The 27,953-nt window shown below is 43.2% G+C and overlaps 1 protein-coding gene across 3 annotated transcripts; it reads right to left on the reverse strand.

The window, feature by feature from the left end:
- LOC120372450 (hsc70-interacting protein-like) lies at window positions 1-27,837 on the reverse strand. Of its 3 annotated transcripts, none has more exons than XM_039489617.1 (13): window positions 27,815-27,837; window positions 22,933-22,987; window positions 21,484-21,553; window positions 21,280-21,350; window positions 20,586-20,652; window positions 20,080-20,130; window positions 19,127-19,211; window positions 16,599-16,709; window positions 14,033-14,135; window positions 8,172-8,288; window positions 7,075-7,126; window positions 6,350-6,450; window positions 1-1,577 (listed from the first exon to the last, which is right to left on the reverse strand). In XM_039489617.1, exons 2-13 carry the CDS (start codon window positions 22,984-22,986, stop codon window positions 1,449-1,451), a joined length of 1,011 nt encoding a protein of 336 aa, XP_039345551.1. In that variant the 5' UTR covers window position 22,987; window positions 27,815-27,837; the 3' UTR covers window positions 1-1,448. The 3 variants fall into 3 exon arrangements, with proteins under 3 accessions (XP_039345551.1, XP_039345540.1, XP_039345544.1); XM_039489606.1 differs by lacking the exon at window positions 27,815-27,837 and adding an exon at window positions 27,445-27,642; XM_039489610.1 differs by lacking the exons at window positions 20,080-20,130; window positions 27,815-27,837 and adding an exon at window positions 27,445-27,639.
- Between the last annotated feature and the right edge of the window lie 116 nt (window positions 27,838-27,953).

Raw genomic sequence — 27,953 nt, forward strand, 5'->3', positions numbered from 1 at the left:
TACTTTCCAACATGAGCAGGAGGCAATGTTTATTAAAGACAAAAAACAAATGGAAGCAGCAAGAACATACCAGCAAAGACACACTGTTCCAAGGATACCCATGCTGTAAATTCACAAAGTGTTAAAAGGTATGCACCATCTGCGCCAACTAATCCACCTTCTCATATTTATCCCAAACCCCAAGAACCATGAATTGAACTGAAGTGTTGACCACTGGGACAGCATCATATTAAAAAAGAAAGTTAAAAGATGGAAGACTGGGGTGTGCGATAGTAGGAAAGGACTCGACTGCTCTGATAAGAGGACAAAAGACAAAAGTTGAAGACTTTGGCCAAGAGATTTAATCTGTAAGCATATTAGGACTCAGACTCCCTCAGAACCCAGAGTTGCTCTATTGTGGGGTTTATTCTGCCTTTAACTGATAGTAATAGCATTTTACACCCCATGTTCAGGATAGCTTGCCCACTTAAGGGGACAAAGGTGGTGGTAGGGATAAGTTTCCTTCCTTCTAGTTTTCAAATGGATGAAGCCTGGCAAGAGTTGCCTCATCAGAAAGAGTACAACTAGTTAAAGACCTGCCAGTCAGGGAAGGAAAGGAGGAGTGCACTGCTACAGACAATAAGAGTGCTCTCCCTTATCCACCTGGACAGAGATAATACAACAGTATTACATAAGTATGTTGGACAAGAATATAGCAAGTAACCTACCTAACCTCAGTGGTATCTGCAATAAAATGTGTTTCATGCCAGAATGAGCAAAGGATAGCCACAGAGCAGGGGGCAATCCTAAGTTTTAAACATTGTTGGCAGTACTGCCAGAAGTTCCAGTGTATAAGTAGTTAGAATATTGGTGACCCTTATTGGTTTTGCTCTAACCACCATCTAAAATCAGCCACATATCAAAACGTAAAGCAAATAAAAGGGTGTGTAACAGTACCTGCGGACACCTCCTTCATCTAGTGAATACTTTAAAATGATTGTTCCCACCATACCTCCTCCTACAATTAGACCAATTTTCCTGCCCCGATGGATAATACAGGACCCTGGTGTTACAATTCCTGCTTCTTTACTTGCTGGGGAAGTGAAAGCCAGGATGACAGTTTGATTTAAAACTGCTTTTTGTTAAATCAGACTACCTATTGAAAGATTACAATCTATTACAAGTCTTAATTCAAAGGAGACAGCATTACTTGTACTTGTAACAAATGGTTGCAACTCTGGGGTAGAGAGGGAGGATTGAAAGTGTGTTATTGAGTATAATTTGAGTAACTAAACCAATCTTTGTAAAAAGTTTGATGCATGGGGGGCAAGAGATGGACTCTCTTTAGAGCACCCCAGTTCTCTTCATGAGAAGATTAGAGGTACAATGGTTTGTGTTATTGCAACATCTGCATTTGTTAAGTAATCAATTCTTTTTTCCATACACTTATGATTTTATTAAAAGGGAATTTATGGTTGACTTCCAAATTTGGCTGACAGTTTGCTGATGAGGTTCATGACCTTGGGGTTGTTCTGGTACTTGGACATGTTTGCTGGGTTCTGGGCAACATCTTGGAATGCGACCATAACTTCCGGATCCTGAAAAAGCAGAGGAAAGATGTTATTGTAGCTTTATTCCAATACAAAAAGCCTTACAACATTTCAAGTAAATTTAGCACTAGACTGACAGCTCTGGAGATTAAAGCCAAGGGTGGTGAAACTCCTTAAGTCTATCTACTTGGGTCTTGGATGAGAGACCTCTAAAGAAAAATCCAGGTGATACAGGATGTGAAGCTGGTAATTCATTAGGTAGCATGTGAGTCAGTACTGAGCTAATGCCACAACAATGTGCAAGAGATACTATATTTTGGATGAGATGAAACGGAGTCTGACTTGAAGATACTACTGACACCATGTCACTTGACATGGGTAAGGATGTCAAGTTTGACAGTATCTGAATTTTGGTGACTATGTTCTGACTGAACGTTCCCTCTGCAGTTTTATTTAGGTACACAGAATCTCACTTTCTTTGCTGAAAAGTTCTTTAAGTATGCTATTAGACAAAATAAAACTCTTAGAAGTGGGAAAAGCAAAACTCTTCCATGTTCTCAGCCTATTCAAGAGGTGTGCAGACTTTCCCAGGGCACGTCTCCCAATCTCTCCCCCCAACTTCCATCTGGTAGGGCATCAATGTGGAAGTGCAATTTAAAACTTATAGGACATTTCACAGTGCAATGATTCTACAGAACTTTCATATGCTAAACAGATTTTAGACCAAACAGTTCTGAGGGCTACCTGCATGCTCAGTTTGACATTTCAAAGTCTGCCTTAGATTTTTCCCTTACAACTGTAGGGATTTCCCTCAGATTTTCACCTCTGGGCTGAGATTGAGCACAGATTGTTTCAGCTCACGAACAGTGAGATAAAGTTATAAAAAAAAAAGAAAAAAAAAAGACAAACAAAAAACCCCAGGGAATTATTAGAAGCTACTTTGCTATTTTAACTAGTCTGTTTACTGATGAACAACAAGATTTTTATCTACACCAATTTTAGCTTCACTGCTTAGTATGGAGGAGTCATAACTAAAATGTGTGTATTTTTCTGTACTGTGAGTACAACACTGATATTTGCACTATTGGTTAAGAGGCTTTCACATTTTACTCTATGGTGTGCTTCTGAATGATCTTACTGATCATCTGGGCATGCACATATTGCAGTCTGTGTGGCCATCAATGCTATGGTTAGAAAGGCATTTCCATGATAAACCTCTTACACTTCAACCATATCTGCACTAGACAACTGAACTGTTCTTAATTGAACTAGTGAGAACACCAGCTTAAATTCAAAAGCAGGAAGTGGCAATGCCCAGATAAAGACAGTTATAAATACAAGAAGAAAATAATGCGATAGTCACTCAAATGTAGCTTCAGAAAACAAACATTAAGCAAGCCACTTTCCTCCCTTCCCCTCAACATCCATCTCAGCTGATTCTTTCAGAGACTAATAGCTCAACAGATGTTGGCTAAAATAAAGTTTATTAGAAACATATTTCAAAGGGTTGTACAGTAGACTAACAAAAGTCTTGAAAAGATGAACACAGCAACAAGTTTGTGGTTTAGAGAGAGAGTGTGGGTGTGTAAATAAGGCTATCATCACTCATTACAAAACTCAGACGAGGACAACTTCAAAGGAGACCACCCTAAACAGGGCTGGACTTCAGGAGCAATTAAAGTTTATGACTTAACAGGAAACAGCTTCTATAAACATAGACTAAACTCCTATCTAGGTGTCAATATTAAGTATTACCATTTGCTAAATGTATGCAGAGCTAGTCATTCCAGCTACTTTTCAAGTCACCTATACATTAGGGAAAGGCAGCCAAAGGCCTGCCATGTGGTACCGCTCAAAAGCCTAGGAATCTTTTCCCATTAACTTGCAGAGAGAATGACCTCAAAAAAATCAGCATGTGAAAGATGACCATCACCAGTAACTAAGGACATCAGGGCAAAGGCTTTGCCCTATTAAAGGCAGTGCACACTAGGAACTTAAGCCTTTTTCAGCAATAAGTCTACAGCACTGACAACTGTTTCATTCTGTCCACACTGGCAGTTAAGGCACTTTTATCAGAGTGAAAGACTCTTTTAGGATTGAGCCAATCTCTGAGGACTTTTTTAAAAACAGCCTTTTCTTCCAACAGTTTCCTCACTGTTGATTACACTGGAGTTGTGCCAGTGCTAAGTTGATCACTACTACGAGCATTTTTACCATTATTATATGCTTGTCCTGGGCAGAATTAAGCCACTATGGAAGAACACCCATGGCCACTGGTGCCCTGTCTAGACCAGAGCTTCCCCTGTTACTACCAGTGGAGTTACACTGGTATTAACAGGTGGAAATTTAGGGAAAAGGCTAGTTCAGACAAAGCCCTAGTATAGTCAGGGCTTCAAAATGCCACTAACAAAAATCTGAAACCATGTTAGCAGTTTTCTAGCAAGAACAAGGGTTTAAAAGACTCCTCTAGAAGGAAAAAGTCCTAAAAAGTTCCACACTGTAAAGCCGGTCTACCAGTGGTGTCAATTCAGATATTTCTTGCCTGGGGAGGGGGGGGGACACAAATCCCTCCCCGCCATCCCAGGCAACAGCCCTGTTCATCTCCCCCTCGGAAGAACCCCAGATCTTCCTGAGCCGGGAAGTCTTCAATCTCTCTTATGCACATAGTGCATGAGCCGGTGCTGCCAGGAGTTGTGGACTCCCCACAGTTCTGCCATACAGGGACAGAATCCTTACGCACCAGGTTGCAACACCATTTGGCTCAGCTACCCCCATCTGGATGGAGGGGCAGCTGGGCCAAATTTGAGTGGCACTGTGATCCCATGCATCAGGTCACTATGCCACTCACTGATCTGGCCCAGTCACACTGTCTGTATGAATGGTGGCTGGGACAAATTTCAGTGGCATTACAACCAGAACACTGCTCTGGCAGCAGCCATACTGATTTATTACAGGACCACTGCTTAAGCGTGGTTGAGCCATGCTCCCTCCCTGACTCCTCATGATCAATGGAACACTAGTAAATCCTCCCTCCACCCTGAAGTGTCACCACTACTGTCTACATTAAACAAAGAATGCTGTCCACATTACATATTTTTGCAATAGTTTAGAAGAAAGATCAACACTGGTAGAATCTCAGAACTTATACCAAGTGCGTCCAGGCTCTAAAATGCACTATCATTAACACCAGCACAGCTGTTGAGAACAGAGCTTCTATGTGATTTCAAAGCACTGGTTGGCAGGCTGAATTATGACAAGTAGATGAACCAGTGAAGCTGAAATTCTTGTATCTCATGTAAAGCTGTGTCAATAACGGATTTTTTGGTTTGCTGGCCATTAAAAAGAAAACAAAAAAAATGTTTTTGAGTTGACCTGAAACAAAAGTTTCTCAGCAAGCCAAGAAGTTGAAATTTTTTTTTGTTTCAGATCAAACTAAACCAAATCTTTTTATTCAAGATTCTTTTAAAAAAATTTTAAAAGGACAATGAAGCAAGTTTTTAAACAAAGTAGTTTTGAATCAGAAAATTGAAATGTTTCATATTTCCAAAATATCAAAATGAAATGTTTTAATTTTTAATATTTGAGTTTATTTGGTTTTTCGAACACTACAAATTTGACGAATTTATTAAACTTTTTGGTTGACACAAAGCTGAATTTTTTGGCAAAGAAAGTTTTGACCTAAAAAATTTCTTCCAGTATTATTCATGCATGCCCTGGAAGCCATTACTGCAGATCTCACCAGTTCAGGTAAAGATTTGCTCCCAGGTATTGCTATCATTAAAATTAATGATGCCTGCATGGGACAAAAGCATTGTACACATTTTGCAAGCTTAAGACATTCCAAACAATGATTTCTTGCTATGCTTTTGCTTAGCATAGAAGGCTTCAAAACAGCTATGAAAAGCTGTTTCAGCAGGTCAGTGTGCCCAGGGTACTAAGTGTTTCACATCTGAAAGCCATCCAGGACTAAAGCCCAATTTACTTGTTTAAACAAGAAAATCAATAAGACACCTTTATAGCTGTCCATGTAGACTTTTCAGAGTCTCTCAGTTTTGTTTCAGCCCTACCCATAATTTTTCTTCAACAACTGCCAACAGATTTGCCCTAGGGCCCGCTAGTGGAATGCTTCTCCTCTGAACTCCAACCCCATAACTGGTTTAACAGGGTATGGAATGTTCTTAGCATGGGAAAAATTGGCTTTCATATATGGTAATATGGAATTTGCCAGATCAGTTCATCCAGCCCAGTGTTCTGCCTTTCAATTAGCCCTATGACCTCACTCCTGTCCCTGTTTTATCTTTAGTTGTCCTCCGTACTCACTTGGAATCCCAGACCTGTGGATACTCCCCTTAGGCTGGGGGGAGGTCCTTTAGTAGAGGGCGGGCTTCCGCCCGCTCACTTCCTGGAGCCCAATAGGAACAACAAAATTTATCCATACACATTCAAGAGACAACAAGCCTTCCCATTCACAGTAGGATCAGATCTAGTAGAAGTAGTGTAATGAGAGTCCCACAAAACCATGCAAAAAGAGAGGGAGAAAATAGCTCCAAAATGCTAGCGTGCATGCTGTATTGTACAATTCTAGTTTTGTCTAGAATGTCTTGCGGCAGTGGAAGGTCAGGAGTATTAATTAGCCACAACCAGCTAGAAAAATAACCTATATGTTCATCCCACAAAGAGTGATGCCACCCACACTGTTAGAGAGGGTTTCACTAACTGCTTGGATAAGAAAACGATTTTTCCTCCCCCTGTAAGTGACAAGAGAACATATGTTGTGTCCTCATTTTGCATGTTTATGTTTTATCACTGCAAGTCCTCACCTGCATGGCTGCAAGAACCTCTGGGTCACTGAGAATTTCATTGAGACCAGGCATCCCTGCCATGCCTGGCATACCTCCAGGCATACCTCCAGGAAACCCACCTGCAAAAAGAAAAGACAAGAATACACAAAGGAAAAAGTTCAGTCATCTATATACAAGCACATGTACATAGCCCAGGACAGCCGGTCTTTTACCAGTCCCAGCCAAGAAGGTGAACAAACAGGTCTTCCACAAGGCTACTGTTGTTCCATCAACTAGAAAGTAGAGGCTTCATCACCTTCTCTTCCTGTGAATATATGCATCTCATTTCAGCCATATTTTTGGGATCTAAGGCAATAAGAGGCTCATAACAAAGGCTGCAGTTATTTCGGGTTAACTCACCAAACAAGGTAAAGCCTTCCCCACTCCTAGTTGGGTAAGCAATACATCATTTTTAATATTCTTCTCACACACAACTCTCTTCAACCCAACGATCTTCACTGTTGAGCTCTGAATCCCCTCACCTTTATTTACTACACACCATGAGTCACACTCAGTAGTTGGTAGGAAGAGTCCCTCTCCCTTTTATCCCTCCAAAATTAAAGCCTTCTCAAGTTCCTGCTCTCACAGCCTTGTCCTTTCGCTGAAGGATATCAAGAATAAATGAAAGCTATGGCCCTGCCTCACATGGAAAAGTCAACCTCCTTCTGCACCTAACTGATTATGATTCCCAAAAAATGAGGTACCTGGAAAGCCACCAAACTGAGCTCCTCCTGCCTGTTGCCGAGCTTCTTCCTCCTGCAAATGAAAGCACATTATTCCAGAAAGAGCAGTGAAATGGAAGATAGCCTCCTACTACCCAAGTGGCCTTTTGGGGAAAAAACAGCATCAGCTAGATTCTAGACACTGAAGAGCAGGGGTAGTCAATAGGCAGGACTGCAGAATGGACCTCAAAATCTTTTATTTACTCTTTTTTTTTTTTAAATGTTCTCTGGAGTCTGGACCTTGACTATGCCTTGACCAAGAAATTTTGACCTAGCAAAAAAATAACTGACTACTCCTGCTTAAGAGACTAGTGATGAGGGTCACAAGTATCTACATACAACAGAAGAGAGAGGAAAACCAGATGGCAAGGTGGGGAGGAAGGTACACAAGAAATGAGAGAGGGGGGGGGGGAAGGGAGGGGGAAAATCAGAATCATGTTCAGCAAAAAACCTTTGTGCTGAGATTCAACATACTGCAGCTCAGCTGTGAATACAGGCAATTCATATGCTTTAGTTACTGTTAAAAGTTAATTTTTAAAGAAAACCTTTGCACTATTGTGTGGTCAAAAAAGAAGTGAAAAGTTAAGCAGTGGTGAAACTGGTAACTGGATATTCCAGATTCACTAGAATCTGAGGATGCAGAATCCACCTCTGATTTTACTTCTCAGCTAGTCAAGTAACCAAGACACACAGCACCTAGCACAACTGGGTCCTGGTCCATGATTAAGACTCCTAGAGGTGTATTTGTATTACGATAATGCCTACCTCGATATAACGCTGTCCTCGGGAGCCAAAAAATCTTACCGCATTATAGGTGAAACTGTGTTATAATCGAACTTGCTTTGATCCACTGGAGTGTGCAGCCCCCCCCGGAGCGCTGCTTTACCACGTTATATCCGAATTTGTATTATATTGGGGTTGCGTTATATTGAGGTAGAGGTGTACTATAATTCCATTTTTAAAAATATACACATGAAAGGGGTTGCATACAATAGAATTTCTACCAAAAAAGTTAACCTTGCACTACTCCCAAGATTATGCAGCGCTTTTTAAAAAATGGTTTTGCATCAAAAGCTCACCCTCTGTGCTCTCTCATGTTCCTCTCGGGCCTTCTTTACTCTTTCCAGCCTTTCCTTGATTTCTTTTTCTTCACGCTTTCGCTCATACTTCCTGCGATGTTCAGCAATCTTCTGAGCCTGAGGCAGGAAGAAACAGTGAGTATTCTTGTGCATTTCCAATAGACTCATCATATGGATGTTTTCCTTTGAGATACATCATAAATTTAGCCACTGAACTAGTTTCAGTGAGTTTTTAAAACATGTATTGAGGACTTCATCACATAGCATTAACTGACTTTAGAGATTACATTTACCACATATACCTTACAAATACTGTCAGCAGTATTGGGGCGTAACAACATGACTGGACTTCCCCAACATACTCCCTTTTTACATGAAGCTCTGGGATTTACCATTCCCCTTATCATATCATCCACATCACAGAGCTCTCCAACCTAATACCTTTGGCCAGCAAGAACAGGCAGAGAAAAGCCTGGACTCTTCCACAGTCAGTCAATACCAGTTGTTTGCCATACAAAGAGGGAACTTTCACAAGAACAATACAAAGAACATTTTTGTTGCTTCAAAAAAAACAAAAACAAAAAAAACAACACACCACTGCTGTGCATGCAAAATTTAACAATTAGGGCAAAAGATCACTTCCTGATTCTACTTTTGTAAAACGTTGGGCTTTGTCTTCTAGAGTGTCTTTATATGTAAAATACTTACATGTAAGTTCCTTATTAAACCAGAGCTTCCCTGAACTCAAGCAGAGAAGGAGAGGTGGAAAAGAAGTTGTTTCTCACAAGTGGCTTGTTCTCCAATTGTATTTCCTCTACAGAGTCCCACTGCAGAAGACTACCTACCAGTGATCTCCTTAAGGAAGCGAGCCAAGTGAGAACCCCCACAAGTGGAAAATAACTGAAGCACTGCCCTCCTGAAACCAGGTTCTGCTTTCGATAGCGTTGGGAAAATGGTTCATGTCTCAAGTCACTGAATTCCACATAGCCACCCTACAGATTTCAGATATTGGCATGTATCTATAATTTGCTTGAGGCTCTCATTCCTCTGGCCGAAAGCTCACACCCTGAGACTCACGCACAAGAACACTACCTAGTGCATACATGACTGGATATACCCTCTTATAGTTTTAGAAAGCCTTTGAATTGAGATGGCTTGACCCTTATCTTTCTCTCTAGAGGCCACACATGGTCAGCCTTTCTACACAGCTTAGTTTTAAGTAGTAAACATCCCCTCAGAATCCAGAGTACACAGCCTTGCCTCTCCAGGGGTTTCTGGGGCTTTGACAAATATACAGGCAGTAATATATTGATGTGGAATATGGGAATACGTGTTTGCTATTGAGGTCTGCAACTCCTATACTCTCCTGCCATGGTAATGACCACTAAAAACAAGGGATAAGTTTTCAGCAGAACCTAAGTTTCATTTTCAAAAATGACAGACACTTAGAGCCTAAATCTCGCACCTTCAGCCAGAAGTATTACTGAATGCAAGAATCCATGGGCTCAAAAGGGCCTTTTCATGAATCTAGCAAATACCAAATTAGAGTCTGAAAGATCAATAGTCTTTTAGATGGGAGAGTATAAATTTGTAAAATGTTTTAAAAGTCTTAGGATTGACAGACGTGGTCTCTTTCACAGAGACAAAGTAAGCAGATCACCAGACAGGGCCCCGGGCTGCTGACATCCCCACTCCTGAAGCAGCAGTGGCAGGACCCTGCCCCTTGACCCACAAGCAGCAGCAGCACCCCAAAGCCCCCCAGATTTAGTCACAGGTATTTATAGCACAAGTCATGGACAGGTCACAGGCTGTAATTTTTTGTTTATTGCCTGTGACCTGTCCATGACTTGTACTAAAAATACCTGTGATTAAATCATAGCCTTAATCATAACCATGTTACCTGTAGGAATCTATATCCATTACCCTTCAAACTCTGGAAGTAAAGATTTATGAAAGAGTCTGATGGCTCCCAGTTTGAGGAAGAGCATGTGGAGTTTCATTCCTGAGGCTTCCACACACTATGGTAAGTCTGAGGAGTGCTTTTAGGATCTCTATTGAGACAAGTCAACCAAGACTACCATCTGATTAATCATCCAATTAAACCCTTGAAGATACTCTTTGGCAATATTTGCTCACAGCAGAGTACTAGACTTTCTGAAGTGGAAACACTCACGTCCAGTGGTAGTTTGGTTTTTACACCAGATTCAGCCACCCTTGCAAGGGCTGTGCACCTGAAGCCTTGCAGAGTTGGAGACAAAAGTGCAGTAGACATCAGGCTCAACACTCAGATAATTTAACTGGCTCTTCTAATCTAGACTTTGCTACTGCCACTCTCTGGATGAGTTCCTGGACCATTTCCCAAGGCAGTCAAGTTAGAGTTCTTGCAGAATCTAAGGGGGTCTTCTGTGAAGACTAGCCCTTGAGCTGTAGCCAAGATATATTCAGTTTACTGTAGAGATCTGAAGAAGCAGCAAGGCAAAGCACGGTAACTCTTGCCTTGCAGGAAAGACTGATCTTTTAGCTGTCAGCCAGATATGGACACACCTAAGGCCCCCCATACAAATTAACTGTAAACACTGCCAAGCATTTGGTGAATACCGTTAGGGGTGCTGCCAGTCCAAAAAGTAGAACCTTATATTAGTTATTGTCAAAGATACTTCCTGTGCTTTTGCCTTATCAAGGCGTGGAAGTGGAAGTCTTCAGAGCTATGGTTCAATACCTGTCCTGAAGACTGAGAGGATTATGCTCCCCAGAAGAGACGGGTAGAATTTTGTTTTCCTTAAGTAATTTTTTCAATTTGCAGAAGTCTGGAACGGAGCCTTTCCCAATATGGTTGCCAAACCTCCTTTTGCAGCAGTTTCTGAGAAGGATGCTTGAAAAAGTAAAGTGAGTTGAGATGTGGTATGGCTTATAACTGGAAGGAATACTCATTTATGGGATCTAGGACCCACTGATCCAGAGAAACACTTCACCATGCCTAAAAAATACTGGGACAAAGACCCAAATGGAGAGGCAGGAGAAGAGAAGATGATCTGATTTTTTTGGAACTGGTTCAAGATCCTCCACCACATCCTTGCTTTTGAAATGCAACATATGTTAATGAGGTAGTCAAGGGAAAGAAAGAAGATCTTTGCCTCCCAACGGGTATGGAGAGATTCATAGACTGCCTGGGTCTGTATTGGAGACCAATCCAGAAGCCGTCTGTTGAAATTCCTTTCTGAGGAACCTAGAAGACGACTTTATGAGGAACAGATTGACCCAGCCCCAAAGATCTGGCCATAGATCTCCTGGTTTATAATTTTTAAGGCTTCCTCGGTCTTAAAACAGAAAAATGGTCAGCTCCTTTCAAAGAGTAAATCTATTATTTTGGTCTGAGTCACTAAGAGACCTGAATTTCTGAACCAAGAGAGTGTCTTGAGAAACAGCTGTGGACAAAAGCCTGTCAGTTGTATTCAATGTATCTTAAGAAGCCCTTAATTATTAGAGGCTTCTTAGCATTCAAAACCCTATAGTAACTCCTGCTTTTTGCCTTAGGGGATGATTTAGGCTAATAAGACCATCCCAGGCTATAAGCTATGTCAGGCCACATAACCAGAGGCCCGCAGAATCAAGATGGAGAAGAAATAAGCCTTCATGCCAAATGTATTACGTTCTGGATTTTTTGTTCTTAGGGTAAATTTTACTTTTTCAGCTTTTAATTGATCACTTCTGTCTCAACTAAATCTAAAAGTACAACTCAGCCCTTCCTCACAACATGACACGGGAACCTTATTTCCTGTAAAGTGAACCTCACAGGCAGGGTGGCTCCAGACCTACCTGACCAATTTTAACAGACACTTTTAGTTTCCTGGGCACAACCACTACCATGTCCTGAAATCACTTGAGACCAGGAGAAAGCATTTGAGACAGCCTCACCTAGGGAACGACGTAGAAAGGAGGGTATTGAATCACTGATTACCCTACACACCAGGCAGAACCAGTATAGAAGGCAGTAAAGTAGTAAAGAAAAGAAGGCAGATGGCAAAGGATCATGTGGGAAGCCTTCTCTGGAATATCACAGCTACCACTTTTCAAAAGAGCATTGATGAAGGAAGACCATCATAATGCCAAAGTGCCAACTTCCCCTCACACCCTCCACATGAATGAAAGCAAATTAGCTAAGTCTGAAGTTGCCCAAGCTGACATTTGAAGCGCCAAGAATGTTCCTATGCCTGCACTAGCTTCTCCTTGAGGTGGAGCAGTTGTAGAATGGCAAGGAACCTTTGTAACAAGAGAGAAGTAGTCCATGTCACTGAGCTTAGGTCTGGAAAGAACCATGCCTAGCAAGGATGATAGCACCAGCTTGCTTCATCAACAGTCTCACCTGAACCAACCCAGCAGACCTAAGGGAGAGTAGTTAGTGCAAAACCCCCTTCCACATCAGAGCCTTCAAAAGATGCTTTTGGCAGACCAATCCAATTGGTGTCTTGATGCAAACAAGCCCAGATCTGAAGAGGTCCTATCCTTCCTTAGGATCAAGGAAAGCCAACTGCCTCACACTTAGCTAAATTTGACAATGAGATCCGTGGAGCACTGCTGTCTTACCAGAACTGGTCTCGGCACCACCGGCACTGTAAGAGGTGCTTTCCTTTGCCCCAATTTAAGAACTCAAAGCCAAAGAAACTGCCTTCTTGGTTCCTATGGCTTAACGGGCACCTTTATTAGAGAATGACCCCTTTCAGCCTGGGATTTAGCACAGACCTCTATTCCAAGGATGGCCCACCAGACACTACTTATACCTGGGGAGACTTTTTTGGAAAGTTCTCACACTCGAGCTACCAGCCCCTCTTGCATAAGCAGATTCTGAAGCAGAGATGTCAGGACCTTTTTGGATAAAGCCTTGTAGACATTCCAGCATTTGGCAGTGTCCCTCTCTGAGGCATTTCATGTCTATCTGAAGCAAGGAACAGTGTGCAGGGTCAGAGGAACCTACCCTACAGGATTCCTAAGTGGCTCCGTGATCTTGAGCAAGACCCAAGGCAACTAAAATGTTAAAAAACACTTGATCCTGTTCCATATCTATTAAAACAGCACATGAACTATTTACCACTATGTAAGAATAACAAAAGAGAAAGGGATAGACTGGTCACAGAACCAACCTAACAGGTGAATGAAAAGAAACAGAGGAACCATTAGACAAGATATTTATACCATTAATTTATGCAATGTCTAACTTGGAGAAATATTACACACCTTCCAACTGTTAACTACTGCTCACATGGCTCAGCATGGGATGTCTGCAGTGGTGTTCTGTAGAGGCAAATTCATAAAGGAGAATGACAGCTGCTTTTAAGGAAAGCTATGCTGCCCCCCAGTGGTAGAGTAGTGGAAGAAATTTACTATAGAAATCACAGGTTGAGAACATTGCTTCTGCATATTCACACTATGAGAGGAGTCCTCAGTGTCTCTGAGCCTCAGGAACTTTCTGGAATGCAGTATCCATTGCAGTTATTGTGTGTCTTCCATTCTGAATACTCAGAGCTGGGGTTACAAAGGGATACATGACCCCAACTGTCTCAGCTCCTTCTGTTAAACTCAGATTATAACTAGAAATAACAAGAGGGAACGGGGCAGGTAATTATAAATATGCAGAAGCACCACACTCAAAGATCCAGTTAACCACAACTGGAAATGGAAAGAAAAATCAACGCAGTTTAAGCCACAGAGTTGTTTTATAACCTCATCTCTGAATGTCTGATACTGCAAGAGCACTTATGTATCCCCGAAGGAAAATGTCTGCAGCCTTCAGAAGCTTCCAGAAGTCTCTCTAACAAGCAAGAATAGATAGAAGCCAATTTATTCCATCATCCCACCCCACTTACTCTTGGCTGCACCTCCTTCAGCATGGCACTAGCCTCTTCATCATAATCCAGTTTACATGCCAATGCAAGGTCATGTGCTGCCTCCTCCCAGTGACCCAGGAGTCTGGAATTGAAGACAGCAATATGGGATTAGTAGCGCTCTCTCTTCCCATCCTTCAATTCGCAACAGACAAGATGGTAGTCAGTGTCCCTTTACCTGGATCCACACGAACCTTTTATAAATGGACACACAAATGAGCAACTGAATGGTTACAGAAAAGTCTAACTTGGTAATTACTGTAGGTCATGGAAAAAGAGCCCCAAGAGCATGAAGCCCTTAGGGGATACTTCCCTGCTGCTTTATACTCCTACAACCCAACTACCACTTTTGCTGGCAGAGAAGCCAAATGAGTGCTGTGAAGCCAATTAGTGCCATTCCTCTGAACAGCAGAAAAGAGGTTGCTGTTATGAAAAACAAGGTACTCCCTACCCAAAGTGGCAAGGTGTACCTCAGTAACAGGTATTGCATAGTCAATTACAATTTTAAAGTGACTAATAGTATCTATTACCAAAGAGTTTGTTACTTCCGTAGGCTGAGCTGTACACCCAGCCAGGCACCTCGTCCGCTCATTCTGGTCAGAACACCTTGTTGATTTTGGCAAGTCAGAAATCCAAAAAAGCTTGCTTTTCCAGTGTTCACCAAGATCAATATGGTAATGACCAAAGTGGGGAGAGGGGCCTAATGGGCCCAGCTTGAGGGGCTTTCAGCAGCCTGATTTCCACTAAAATCAGGCCCACGTAGTGTCCATTTGGTGGTGCAGGCAGAAGCAGCTCCCTAACCACTATTTTCTAGCCCCGAGACCACTGCCTCACCACTATATCATGAGTAACCAAATGGTGATTTTAGTAGAAGTCAGGCTTTTTCAATTTCCCCCAAAATTAATATGGTTCTGCCCATTGATACACAGAGAATTTCCTATAAATTTTGGAATTGATCAGATGCAGTTTTTAAAAGTTATCACATTACATACAGAGAGAAAAAGATAGACATGCCAGTTTGAGTGCAGAGTCTTGCTTCACTTGGTCAATGAGCGTTGAGCCTCATTTTGCTTGGCCAGTTATATTAAGGATAATAGCATCTGACTCTTACACTGCACTTTTTGCCTATAGATCTTAAAGTGCTACATAAAGGAGACAAATATCATCCCCATTTTATGGATGGTGAAAATGGAAGGAAAGGTGCAATGACTTAACTAGCAGGCTAGTGGCACAGCCAGGAATAGAATCATAAAGCATGGACTTTCCCCTACTCTATCAGGCCCTCTAACACTACTTCAGGGTGTATTAGAGTCAACCACACCAAGGAAAGTTTTAATATCATTCTGATATGTTAAGCTGAGAGCCTCCATGGTCTGGTAAGTAGTTCTCAAGTTAAAACATTGCAGATTGTGATCTGACCAGATCTCATAATTTAGCACAGGGTGCATTGGTAATGAACCAATGCCCCAACATGATTCAAGGGAACACTGGAATCATGAGGTTGCTAGAGGTGCAATTTTTAGGATGATGAAAACTTTGGTCCTGATTTCCAAAAATCCTTAAAGATACTATAGTACACTGTCTCAAGAGCAGAGTTCCTGAATGTTCACTAAATGAGAATACATATTAGACATTTTCAAAGTCCTTTAGAAAACGTTGCTAATATTTCATTACCAGTTCTGCGAATAGGATTGTTATCCTAGTGATGGTCTGCTATCTTAAGCTGATACCACCCATCATGGACCCTGTTAAGGGATGTATGTAGAAAAAATAAGCTTGCCCAAAAAAAAAAAAGCAGCAAAAATTGATTTTCAATGTTGTTTAAGTAGCTTTTTTACTAACAGTTTAGTTTGTTCCTCCTTAGCTGTTATATGCCTCCAAAACAAGTTTAAAAACTTTAGATCATCATTCTTGATGTGTGGGTTCGGAGAGAGGTATAAGACAGTTAACCAAGACAACACCATAGAACGTAAATACAGAATTTACTAAACTTTGCTTAAAAAGTCCAATTTTCACTACTTTAATAGCAAAACTCATTCTATCCTATTCATAAGAAGGATGTCAAAAACACCTACCCATTTAATTGTTAATTCCTTATTACATTTAATACTTTATTACAAAAAGTAAATTAATTTACAAAAATTATAGTATTTCTTTACAGGTTTTTGGACATTTTAGATAGGAGCTTTCACTACTAGTCCTAAACAATTTACTTTTACCAGTATAAAGTGTGTTGGGATTCTTTGGCATGAAAGACTAGCAAAATTCAAGTTATACCAGTTCACAATTCCAAACCACACAAATAAAAATCATAGCCCTACAGTTAAGAATGTTCAATGACCAATCAGAAGATTTTGGTGATGGCTAATAAAAGGATATTTAGTACGAGAAATGTTTACCCTCTCATTAAATCATCTCCTCCTTCCCACAAAACATCAGATAGATGAACAATTCACAAGCCATAATGGATTAGGGTAGAAAAAGAACAAAAATTGTCTCCCTCACTAATGAGCGAAGGGGGAGGTGAAACATGGCTGCAATTCTTTACCTGTGAGCTTTCCCTCGCCACTTGTAGGTCTGTGCTGAATCTGGGTTTATTTGAATGGCTCTGTCACAGTCTCTAATGGCAGCATTTGGCTTCTGTAGTTTCACAAAGACACTGACAAGAAGGACAAGATTTACTATACATATTTAAAAACCAATCTCCATCCAATGTTTTCTATTGCCAACTCTCACAGGCAAGAAAACTAAAAGGCATTGTAGCGAGGTGGTGTGGTTCCCCGCCGCCCCGGAGAGGGAAGAGCCTCTCCGGACACCAAAGTGGGTAGAGCCAGTGAATCCTGTGCCCATCCCCAGAGGTCAAGGTGCAGGACAGGAAGTATAAAAGCCCAACCCCAGAGCTCACTAGAACAGCCGCCGGAGATGCTGGATGCCTGTGGCCTAGCTCCCTGGTTGGAAGACCCCAGCAATTGCGGCTGACCAGAAGACTGGCCGGACCGCGACGACCAGAGCCTAGAGGAGCTGCCAAGCCTACCCCTCGAGGAGCCCATGGTGCTTGACCCTTTGGAGGACACAGTCTGGACCAAGGTACCTCTAGAGGGGGAGTTAGGAAGTAGCTCAGGGGCAGTCTACCCTAGTCTGGCTGCAGCACTGCCAGAGCCTGTGTCAGTGTGTTGCGGCCAAGATCCTCCCTGACACAGCAGCAGGCCTTCTGCTGCTGCTAGGGCCCAGGGCTGGAACGCAGTAGAGTGGGTGGCAGTCTCCCCCTCTCCCAGGCCCTTCGGAGCCAGAAGTCTGGACTTGCAGTTTACCTGTTTGCTCAGCACTTGCCTGAGGCATTGACTCTTTGCTGCCCCCCCGGCCCTGACCCAGGGCCTGGGCCTGCTCATCATATAACAGTTGCTCTGCTCCTGTCTGAGGACCTGAGCCCGTGACTCACTACTGCTTGTGGACCATGTGTGAATAACTTATGTTTGCCTCTACTGTTGCCATGGCATGAGACCCCCATGGCCAGGCAAATTCCCCGTCACAACAGGAAGTAGCGAGGCGGTATGGTTCCCTGCCGCCCCAGAGACGGACGAGGCCTGGCCAAACTCTCTGCAGGCATGTATTTAAAGAATTCTAAAGACAAAAGATTTTGCACTGGTGAGAGTTCGGTCTTGGTTACTGAAGTCTGCCATGTAGCCTCTGGACAGGTGGATCATGAGCACGGATATAGAGGTGTACAAAGGTGATTTTCTGAGGTACAGGAGACTGGGTGCACAGAAGCCTGATCATTGAGGCTATGTCTATCTAAAACCTTCTGTCGGGAGGTACACTTTTCTGTCAGGTTTTACCTTACAGCAGGAAAAAAAAGTTCACATGCCACTACTGACACAATGGTTAATACACATCTTTTGACAGAAAGTATTCTTCATCTTCTACCCACCACAGGTCTGCCCCCCACGTTGTAGAACCCCACCCACAACATTAAAAAAAAATACAAAAACTTCATTGAGTAGTTAGGGTTGATACATCCACCATACCAGACAAAACCACCAGCGTTTTATGTTGTGTGGTCTACAACATATTATAATGGCAAGACGTGCTGATGAATGGAGGGTATGTACTGTTAAGTAATTTAACTTCTAATTTATTGGTTTTGTATAGCAATCTCAACCATTTCACAACAAAGGGCCACACATATAGCTGTACACATGCATGCAGAATAATGCTCAATTGGCCAGAACAGAAAGTGGAGGTTAGCTGGACTGGATGACCCAGGAAGTAATTTCCATATCTAGGTGAGAAAAAAAATCTAAACAAAGTTAATTGCAGATGGTCTTCTTGCTAACTATAACAACGCAAGAAACTTTAGATTTTCCTTATAAGTAGGGCGATACCGAATTCACAGTCCATTTTGGTCAATTTCATAGTCACAGGATTTTAAAAAATAGTAAACTTCATAATTTCAGCTATTTAAATCTGAAATTTCAGTGTTGTAATTGTAGGGATCCTGACACCCCCCCCCAAAAAGAGTTGTGGGGGGGGGGGTTCACAAGGGAGGGTAGGGCTTGAGTTACTGCTACCCTTACTTCTACACTGCTGCTGGTGGCTGCTGGCAGGGAGCCCAGCTCTGAAGGTAGAGTCACCACAAGCAGCAGCGCAGAAAAATGGCATGGTATGGCAATGCTACCTTTACCTCCATGCTGCTGCTGGCAAGGCACTGTCTTCAGGGCTGGGTGTTTGGCCAATAGCCGCCGCTCTCCAGCCACCCAGCTCTGAAGGTAACACAGAAGTAAGGGTGGCAATACAGCAACCCCCCAAAATAACCTTGTGACAGAGACTGAACAATGTAATAGACTGTCTCTATCACATCTGACTTGCAGTCCAATAATTCCCAAGAATTAAGTGAAACTAAAAGCTATTTTGCTTTTTTCCCCCAATCTTTACACAGATTCAGAATGTCCTTTCCTCCTTAAACCTCCCCCTAAATTATATACGAGCTGGAATCTCAGCATTCCAGTCCACCATGGCCCCTTTAAAGAGATTAGGTTACGTGTAGGAAAACAAATCACTGGTCTATATATCACTCACCTGGCCCGCTTAGCATACAAGATGGCTAAATGAGGATTCAACTTGATTGCTTCAGTGAACAAGTTAATGGCTTTCTGAAGTTCACCTGAAAGGCAAGTACCAGTAAAGCTTCAATTACCCCGTAGTGAGACAGAATCCAGATTTCCATCATCTACTGGGTGTTGTGTACCATCAACATAAGAAGAAAGTCACAATTCTGTCTTAAAGTTTACCAGTATTGTTGAAAACCAACACCACCCAAAATTACTATAAGATAATCTATTTCAATGTACTTCGCACATCTGACTTTTTTTTTTTTGACTAGTCATTTATGCAGTTTCCCCTTTTATTTATGTGGGTCTTCCACACAGCAACAGGGGAAAGAAAAACACTTCCAAATCGGAAGTGCACTGATAAAACAAAACATGCACAGGAACTCATGGACAGAGGTACTACCAAAACCAACTTGAAATTTCATCAATTTAAAAATAAAAGTTAAATATGTCCATTTACAATTCCCTATAGAAAATATAGAGGCAGATATTATGGACCAAAATAAATAATACCTAGAAAGACAGCCCAAATGTACTTTTAACCACTATTAAAATGGAGTATTTTAAATTTAATGTGTTTTTAGTAAGAAAAAATACCTCCTAAAATACTTTTCCTTATCTTCAAAGGGTCCCTTTAAATAAGACTATTTGCATGCACGGCAACACTGAGATTAGCAACAAAAACATTCCAAAACAGTGGAAGGCAGCAGAACAAGGAAATCATGAAGACATCAAGATATAGAGCTAAAGCATGTGGACTGCCTTGGACATAACACATGCTGCTGTTAAAACAGACTTGGGCAAGATGGACACGTTTTTTAAAATGGATATTCCATAGAGCCACCTCAGGTTCCCCATCAGTACACAACCAGGCTGCAGAAACAGTGTTCTATTCATCAGTCTGATGAGTGGCAATCTTACCAGTGTTTAGGAGCTTTGTTCTCTGCTGGTTCTCCTCCATCTCTTCTTTTCCTGGGCAATTCCTTTATTTATTTATTTAACCAAGGTGTTTCAGAACACAATTTATACAGAATCTTATATACAAAATGAAGTTGTGTTGTGCCAGGATACCAATGAGGGAGTGGAGGGTGTAAAACACCAAGCTTTGGCAGGCAAGAAGAGTGGCATCCATAACCAAAAAGCAGGGTGTGCAGACCAGGGCTCTCCCATTGAACTTCAGTATTACCATGCTTCTAGGCATCTCTTGTTAAGACAAATTATATCTGGAACTCAATACAGGGAATGAATTCCACCAGCAGAAGCTTTTAAACAGTCCACTCCCTAGCCCCACTCCTTCCTGCAGACTGGAAGAATTCCAGGATGCTTTAAGTCAGATTTTTAACAGACTTGTAAGTGAAAGCACTGGCCACAACAGCAGATAACAGCTACACCCTCCAAGGTATGTGCTAAGGTACAGAACCCCTCACCTTCACCTAGGGCATGAATGCCCTCCATCTTCTTCTCATCGGCCTCATCCATCATCTCTTCAGTTACCTATGAAACAAAGTCGAGATCAAAAGCAGCAGACTTAGATGGGGGTCAGGAAAGGGAACTAATGTTCTCCAACTCTAGGATTCTGCCTAATTTGAGCTAAAGACTCAGTTAAACAAGCAGAGACTCTCAAGTGTATTTAAGTTCAATTTAAAAAAGGAAGGGAGGAGAGCAGCACACTGCTCATAAGGAATAGAAGGACACCCAAATATTATTTTTCATTTGTTAGTGAGAGATTTCTATATTTAGTTTTCAATCAGATATTTTAAAAATTTGTAGTTGCTCATTTTTATGTCCAGCCATGATTCTCAAAGTTAATGGGAGTTTTGCTACTGTCTCTGATGGAAGCAGACTTTTAGTTAGGAGAGATCTTAATTTTCGATTGATGAGTTTCCTGTTCAGAAGAAGGGAAGGGTAGGGGTGGGAGTGGGGAGAAGAGGGAGAACTGAAGGCATTAAAAGCAATGACTGGCTGTCTAACCAATATGTTTCCTTTGAGTTTAATTCCCCACCCCCCAAAAAACAAAAACAAAAAACCCAAAACCCATAAATCAAAACAAACCACCACCAAAAAACTATACAGAAGCAGCAACTCCTCCAATGCAATGGAAGTTGAAGATGTTGTCTTTACCTCCACATTTTCATCTCCCATTTCTTGAGGATCATCCTCGTCTGGTTCAATCACTCCCTCATTGTCAATTTCTGCAAAGACAAAAGTTAAAGATTTGAACACTAATGTGGAAAATTAAATTCTTCCACCTACAAATACAATAGATAGTGCTACATTCATGTTCAAATTGATGAATAGTTGCAGTAACAACAGTTACTTCCTCACCCAAGTCACTCTCCTCACTCTCAGGCTCTGGTGGCTTAACTGGCTCCTCTGACTGCTTCTCTGTTTTGTCCTAATAAAGGGAGAACAGAAATACGTAGGTATGTGTCATCTATGGTCAAGTACTCCATTTCCAGGTCAACAATCCCAAGGCATCAGAAAACTGCACTACAAAGTCTTCAGCAGCTAAAGGATATCCCACATATGGCTAAGGAGTTTTATTTATAGTTTTAAAAGTATGACATAAAACCCCTTCTCCTTACTTTCCTGCACTGATGCCAACTTCTGACCCATAAACTGCTGTTTGTCAGACTTTCCTTCAGGGTTCATGCTTTAACTTTGAAGTAAGTTGGCATATCATCCACATCACTAAAGCCAACATTACCATGAACACTATTTTGCCCCTTACTTCCCGTCTCAGCAGAACCAAGGTTTGAATGAACCACAGAAACTGGATTTCCCTTGCCCACATATGTGTTAATTTGAGATCAGAGATCCTCTTTGCATAGTATCTAAGAAACAGCTTTTCCTATCCATCCATACAGCTAAAACTCAGCTTGTGTCTCAATTACTGCAGCACCCTTTTCTATGCCCTTGACAACATAATCATGCTCCACTCATATCCATTCAGAATGCTGATGCAGAGATAATTTTCTTAATCTGTTGCTTAGGCCATAACACCTTTTTTTAGCATCCCTCCACTGGCTTCCCCCCAACTCTTATGCATCAAACGCAAGTTGCTTGACTTCACTTTCAAGGCCCTTCATGGCCAATTCCCAACCCTATCAGCTCTCATACATTGTCCAAATGTTTATTCCAGGCTCCACTGAGTACTTGTTACGTTTTCCAACAAGCACCTTTGTGCTTTCTCCCACGCTGCCACTCATATTTGGGAAAACTCCCAATAAAAATCTAAAGCTACCTCATCATGCACCAGCTCTCCTTTGCCATGATGCCTACAAAAAATTTGACAGTAGGTAAGCCACTGGTAGGTACACTGATACCACTGTCTATCAAGCTGACCAACACTGTCTCATTGTGTCCTTACATTCCTGTATGTACCCATCTGTTGCTTCATCTCTTATACTTAGATTGTAAACTCTTTGGGGCAGGGACCCTCTTTTTGTTTGTACTGCGCTAGCATACTGGGGTCCTGGACCATGACTAGAACACCTAAGCACTATGGTAATACAAATAATAAATAAAAGCTCAGGTACATTAGACAGAATGGCGTGTGGCAAGTCTGCAGGCATTATTAACAAAAGGTACCCTTCAGTCTCCAAAACTGTCACAATCCAGCACCAAATATACAAGATTCCTTGATGTTTCCAGTCACCATCTTTGGAAATTTTAAACAAACGCACTTGTCCCATTCTTCATGCAAATTCTGACAGCAATTTTTTTTAGGCACAGAGTTCTAATGTTTATAACTATAAATATCCCATCTCTTACCTTCATTGTTTCTGCAGAGGCATTGTGCGGAGCAGGTGGTATCGTACCTCCCATGCTTTTTTAAAAAAAGGGGGGAAACAAAAGTTATTGAAGTGCAGCTTTTTCAGCAGGGTTTCAGTTAAAGCAAATGAGAAAGGACTGTCCCAAGAAAAGCTGACATGGAACCAACCCACCAGTTAACATCTGTCAAAGGGAAAACATCAAAAAGCAGATGCACACCAGTGCTTTTATCTGGCTTAATGCAGCAGTAGTTAGTTCTGACTTAGTTCTCTATTGTAAGACACATTTTAAAAACGAAATGCTGCTTTTTTTTAAAAGCAGAAATTGGTCATGCTGCTCTCTGACCTATAGATAAGTTTTGGAGAAAGTTGGATACAATTTTGTTAGATCCTTTTCCATCTTTAGATAATTCATCATTAAAAAAATGCTAGCAGTTTTCACCCACTAAGAACAGACTTTCTGATGGAAGGAACCAGGTAATGAAAAACGAGCCATCTGAAAATGGTTTATGCTACACCCATTCATGATCTGCTGTATAAAAAAACATTAAAAAAAAGTCATGTGAAAAGTCTGCACAAATAAAAGGCAAACTAACTACCTAACAGAAATAGAGTCTGCCATACACAAAATACTATCAAATGCAAAGGAAACACTAGATAGATATGTTAGAATACTCAAGTGTTTCTTTAACACTAGATTAGTAGCATTTACTCTGACAATATCCTTTTAATGCACCATAAACACGCTGCATTAAGCCTTCGGATGAGCAGCCGGGAAGGAGAACCAGTGTGTGAATAGTCTAGCTCAGTGTTTCTCAACCTTTGTACTTACAATTTTTTGACTCCCACCTCCCTGAAAAAACTGCCACCCTTTACCTTAAGCTCAAGGTGCAGGGCTTCCACCCTGATCGGGGGTCCAGGGCTCTAACGTGTAAATTAGCTTTGCGGGGTCCTCTGTGACATGGGGATCCAGGCAATTGCCCTGCTTCCTACCCCCTAACGCTGGCCCTGCTTGCCACCCCAACCTCAATCCCTCCCATGACCACCCTTGGGGTCACAACCCCCAGCTAAACACTGGTTTAGCTCAATAAGAAGTAATAGAGTATGTAAGTATATTCTATAACAAACAGTACTGCATACAGGGCTGGCTTTAGGGAAAAGGGTACCCTGGGCAAACTTGCATTTTGGTTCCCCTGGCCCCCATGGGTGTGGTGCCCCCAGAGGCTCCCCTTCTTCCCTTTGCCCCAAAGACCAGTTCCCCCTCCTATGCCCCTAATCCCTGCATCCCCCTCCTACACCCACACGGGCAAACTGACCTGGATGCACAAAGTAGCTAGCATTGCTGCTCGCCCTCCCCCGACTGCTAGTGTGTGTGTGTGTGTGTGTGCGCGCGCATGTGCGTCAGGGCTCCCTGCATCCAGGTCACTTTCCACCTGGGCTGCATAAGGAGAGGGCACAAGAGACGCTGCTTCTGATACAGCACAGCACAGCTTGGGAAAGTGACCTGGATGTAGGGAGTCCTGGTGTGGGTAGGGGGGATGGGAACAGCCTGTGTGAGGGAGAGAGCATGCAGGGGTAAAAACACCTAACAAAAGCCAGAGCTGGCCAAAACCACCAGCCATGTGCTGCTCCCACTAAAAGGAAACTATCACACTATCTCATCCTTCACATTTCTCATACGAACTACCACAGCTTGAATTAAATTTTTGTATGAAATTGGGGTGAATTTAAAAACTGTTTCACAAATAAAAAAATATGAAAAACTTTAATACATTTTATTTACAGTATCTTTATTCATACTAGTCGTGCTAGTCCTTCCCCACTAGGCAGAGAAGCACAAAGACTAGGATCAGGACCAGCTATGCTCCCAAAAGATTGGACCTGACCCACATCCCTCCCCAGACCAAACTGGACCCAACCCACATCCCACCCTAGATCTGGGGCACTGGTGGGGGGATGGAGCAAGGAGCACCCACTGGGTGCTGGTGCTACCTCCTGCCCAGAATGGTCCAGGATCCCCACGCTCCCCAGCCTCCACATTCAAATAATGGTGGGGCAGAGCTGCATCTGCAGCACCCTCCCACCAGTACTGCCCCAGGCCCAGCAGGGGCCCAAGAGCCCAGGGAGGAGAAGGGGCCATGCCACTCGGGGAACCCACCTGCCTGCAGCGCGCAGCAGCCAGAAACCACCAGGCCTGTCGCTGAGCCCCGCCCCTGGGGCCAGGGCCAGAGCAGAGCCACAGCACCTGAGGGCTCCCCAATCTGGCAGGAGCCCTCAGCTGGCAGCCAGAGGAGCAAGTGGGAGGGGGGGAGAAGACAGCGCGGGCCCACTGGCTGAGAGGAGCAGTGGGGAGGGGCTGGGTGGAGAGGAACAGTAGCCGCAGCGCAGGGCACCCTCTTTGGTAGGCCACTGCCTACGTCAAAGGCTGGCCCTGACTGCAAATACCCTTGGGTATAATTACTTTGCTCATTTTATGTTACAGGTGGGAATGCAGTGCACATAGCAACAGTTCCTTCTAAAAGTTTACCCTTAACAGGCTCTCTGACTTCAGGTGCAACTTCTAAGCATTTATTTAAGCCAACCCAAAGAGATTTCATTGTAACCCCCCCCCCCCCCAACAGCCAGCAGCTCAGCAAAAGTGAGCAACACTAATGACTAGTTGAGGCTACACTGCATGTGCTTGCAGCCCACAGGGATGCTTGCTCTTCTGCACAATCCATGAAAGGAAGCCATTAGTTGAGTTCTAAATAGCTTGAATATTTAATAGTCACAGCGCCAACATGGACCCTACCATGAAATTAAAATTCACATGCATCTATCTAATGCTTTTAACAACGTTTTAATGCCACTATAATGCTTACTGAAAAATGGAAATGTGTTAGGAACATTTTCAACAACTGGTTCATTTGCTCAATATATGCGGGGGGGGGGGGTGACCATATTAGTTTTTGGTTTTTACTCACAAGGTTTTCAATTTATTAACCCTAAGAAGCCAATAAATGCTGGGATGGACACTTGTATTATTCTGAGATCTGCAACTAATACCCCTAAACAAGAGCTAAATCAAAGTTTGTCTGAAGGATGAGTGAGTTTTAAGTTCTGATACTTTGAACCATCTCAACCTGAAAAAAATACAATATATCATACTGTTGATGGTGTGTAGAATTTATTTCTAGCTCTTGTGACTCAGACAGTTCTGGACTCTAAAGTACAGGTAAAATGTGATATGCCTGAATTCAAGAAAAAGCTATAGAACTACTCAGACTTCAAAACACTCCCAATACATAAATAGGGATTTGATATTCAACTCAAAAGATTCCTGTTCTCACACACAGTTGAAAGGAATATTCAACCTGAAGTAATGTTTGAAAAATTAATAGTTTTAAGGACTGCATCAGCCCCAGGCCTCTGTCAGTTTTTGTTGTCTTGCAACATTTTGGGGGCTTTATTCCCCCCCGCAATGTTTCTCTCCCATTTGACACCCCCAAATAGGGGAACCATGTGAAATGCTGTAGAATGTAAGTAGCATGTGATATCTCAGATGTTACCTATAATAGTGGGCAAAATAGTCTCAGAAAAGAGTGTGCTTTTTAAAACAGTGTATTTTTTACTTACTGCCAGATTTCAAATTAATAATGATTTCCTTCCTCTCTGAGGAAAATATCAGCAAGGACTTATTTTCTTCTACCCAAGTTCTTCTGGAACATCAAGAGGGAACTAGCTGCTGGAACCAAATGGGTGCGTTCCATAGATAGATTTTATCTGGATGGTAGAAGTCACTAGACTTTGGTAGACCTTATATTTCTTGTCTTCTGTTTCCAAATAATCAGCACTTGTATTTTCATTGGGAGAAGCACCTGTCTCAGATCCATGTTATTTCCAGCCAGAGCTACAGTGCACACATACTGCAAATACCTTGCTATGTGGAGCCTAGATTGATGGTTGCCGAGGAATAAATCTACATCTTGCAAGAAGTACTTTGGACACGTTGTGTTGCAAGCCACCACACACACTTTTGGACTGTAAAGTTGGATCGCTTGGGCTTTCCGACCCAGGAGGCTGACCTGTTCGGATGGTGCAGGACAGGTAACGTTCTGGCAGTAGGGCCTTGCCTGGACACGTTTAACATGTGCTATACGGGGGATGCCCCTTGCTGCTAGTTACTTTTGTGACTCTGAAGTACCGAGTTACATCGCGGGGGGAGGGGAGGGGCGGGGGCAGATTTTCTGAGACAGGCGGACAATTGTTGCAGTTACGCGGGACAGGACATGGGTCATCCCGCTGCCTGGTTTAGGCGCTAAGCTGAGCGCCCCGTGTCTGGAGGGAGCGGTGCCTCCGCCGCACGCCAGGCTACGCCATGGGCCGGGCAGCGCCCGACCCTGGTCCGGGTCCAGACCCAGCCCGGACAGCGCTGATCGCGGTCCCGGCGCTCCCGGAACACGGCTCCGCACCCGGGCCAGGGTCCGACCGCCGGGCCCTGCCCCGCCAGCCCCGGCACGCGGCACCGACTCACCTCTCCACCCACTCGCGCAGGAAGCGCAGCTCCTCGCTGTGCAGCAGGCCCGGGCTCTCCTTGCAGAGCTTCACGAAGGCCCGCAGCTCGCTCACCTTCCGCGGATCCATGGCCGGCTGGGCCCCCTCCGCGCCCCGCTCCCGCGCAGCTCCGCCTCCGGGCTCCGGTCCCCTGCCGCTGCGGCCGCCCTACCCCGCGCGCAGGCCTGGCAGCGCCTCCGCCCCGCCCCGCGGCTCCGCCTCCGGGGTCCGCAGCCCCCCCGCCCCTGCTGAAGCCCCGCCTCTCGGCCCCTCCGCTACGCGGCTGCCGGAACCTTCTAGAAGGCGAACGTGTGTCTGTCTGTTACACGCCCTGCCTCCGCGCAACCTACGCGCCAGTCCGCCCCTCCTCTGTTACGTCATCAGCCGCCTCCTCGATTCACGCAAGACCCTGCACGGCGTTGGCCGGGCAACCCCTAGCATTCGCCTGACGCACCTGCTTTATAGGCCGGCGGCGGTTTGTGTGGTCAC

This window comes from Mauremys reevesii, linkage group 1 (assembly GCF_016161935.1).
Source record: "Mauremys reevesii isolate NIE-2019 linkage group 1, ASM1616193v1, whole genome shotgun sequence".
Taxonomy (NCBI): Eukaryota; Metazoa; Chordata; order Testudines; family Geoemydidae; genus Mauremys; species Mauremys reevesii.

Coding starts and splice junctions, on each gene's coding strand:
- LOC120372450 (XM_039489606.1), bottom strand. CDS start 27,554: ATGGATCCGCGGAAGGTGAGCGAGCTGCGGGCCTTCGTGAAGCTCTGC. Junction 16,710..19,126: donor TTGTATGCTAAGCGGGCCAG/GTGAGTGATATA, acceptor CCTTCTTGTCAG/TGTCTTTGTGAAACTACAGA. Junction 6,451..7,074: donor TCAGTTTGGTGGCTTTCCAG/GTACCTCATTTT, acceptor TTCTTTTTGCAG/GTGGGTTTCCTGGAGGTATG.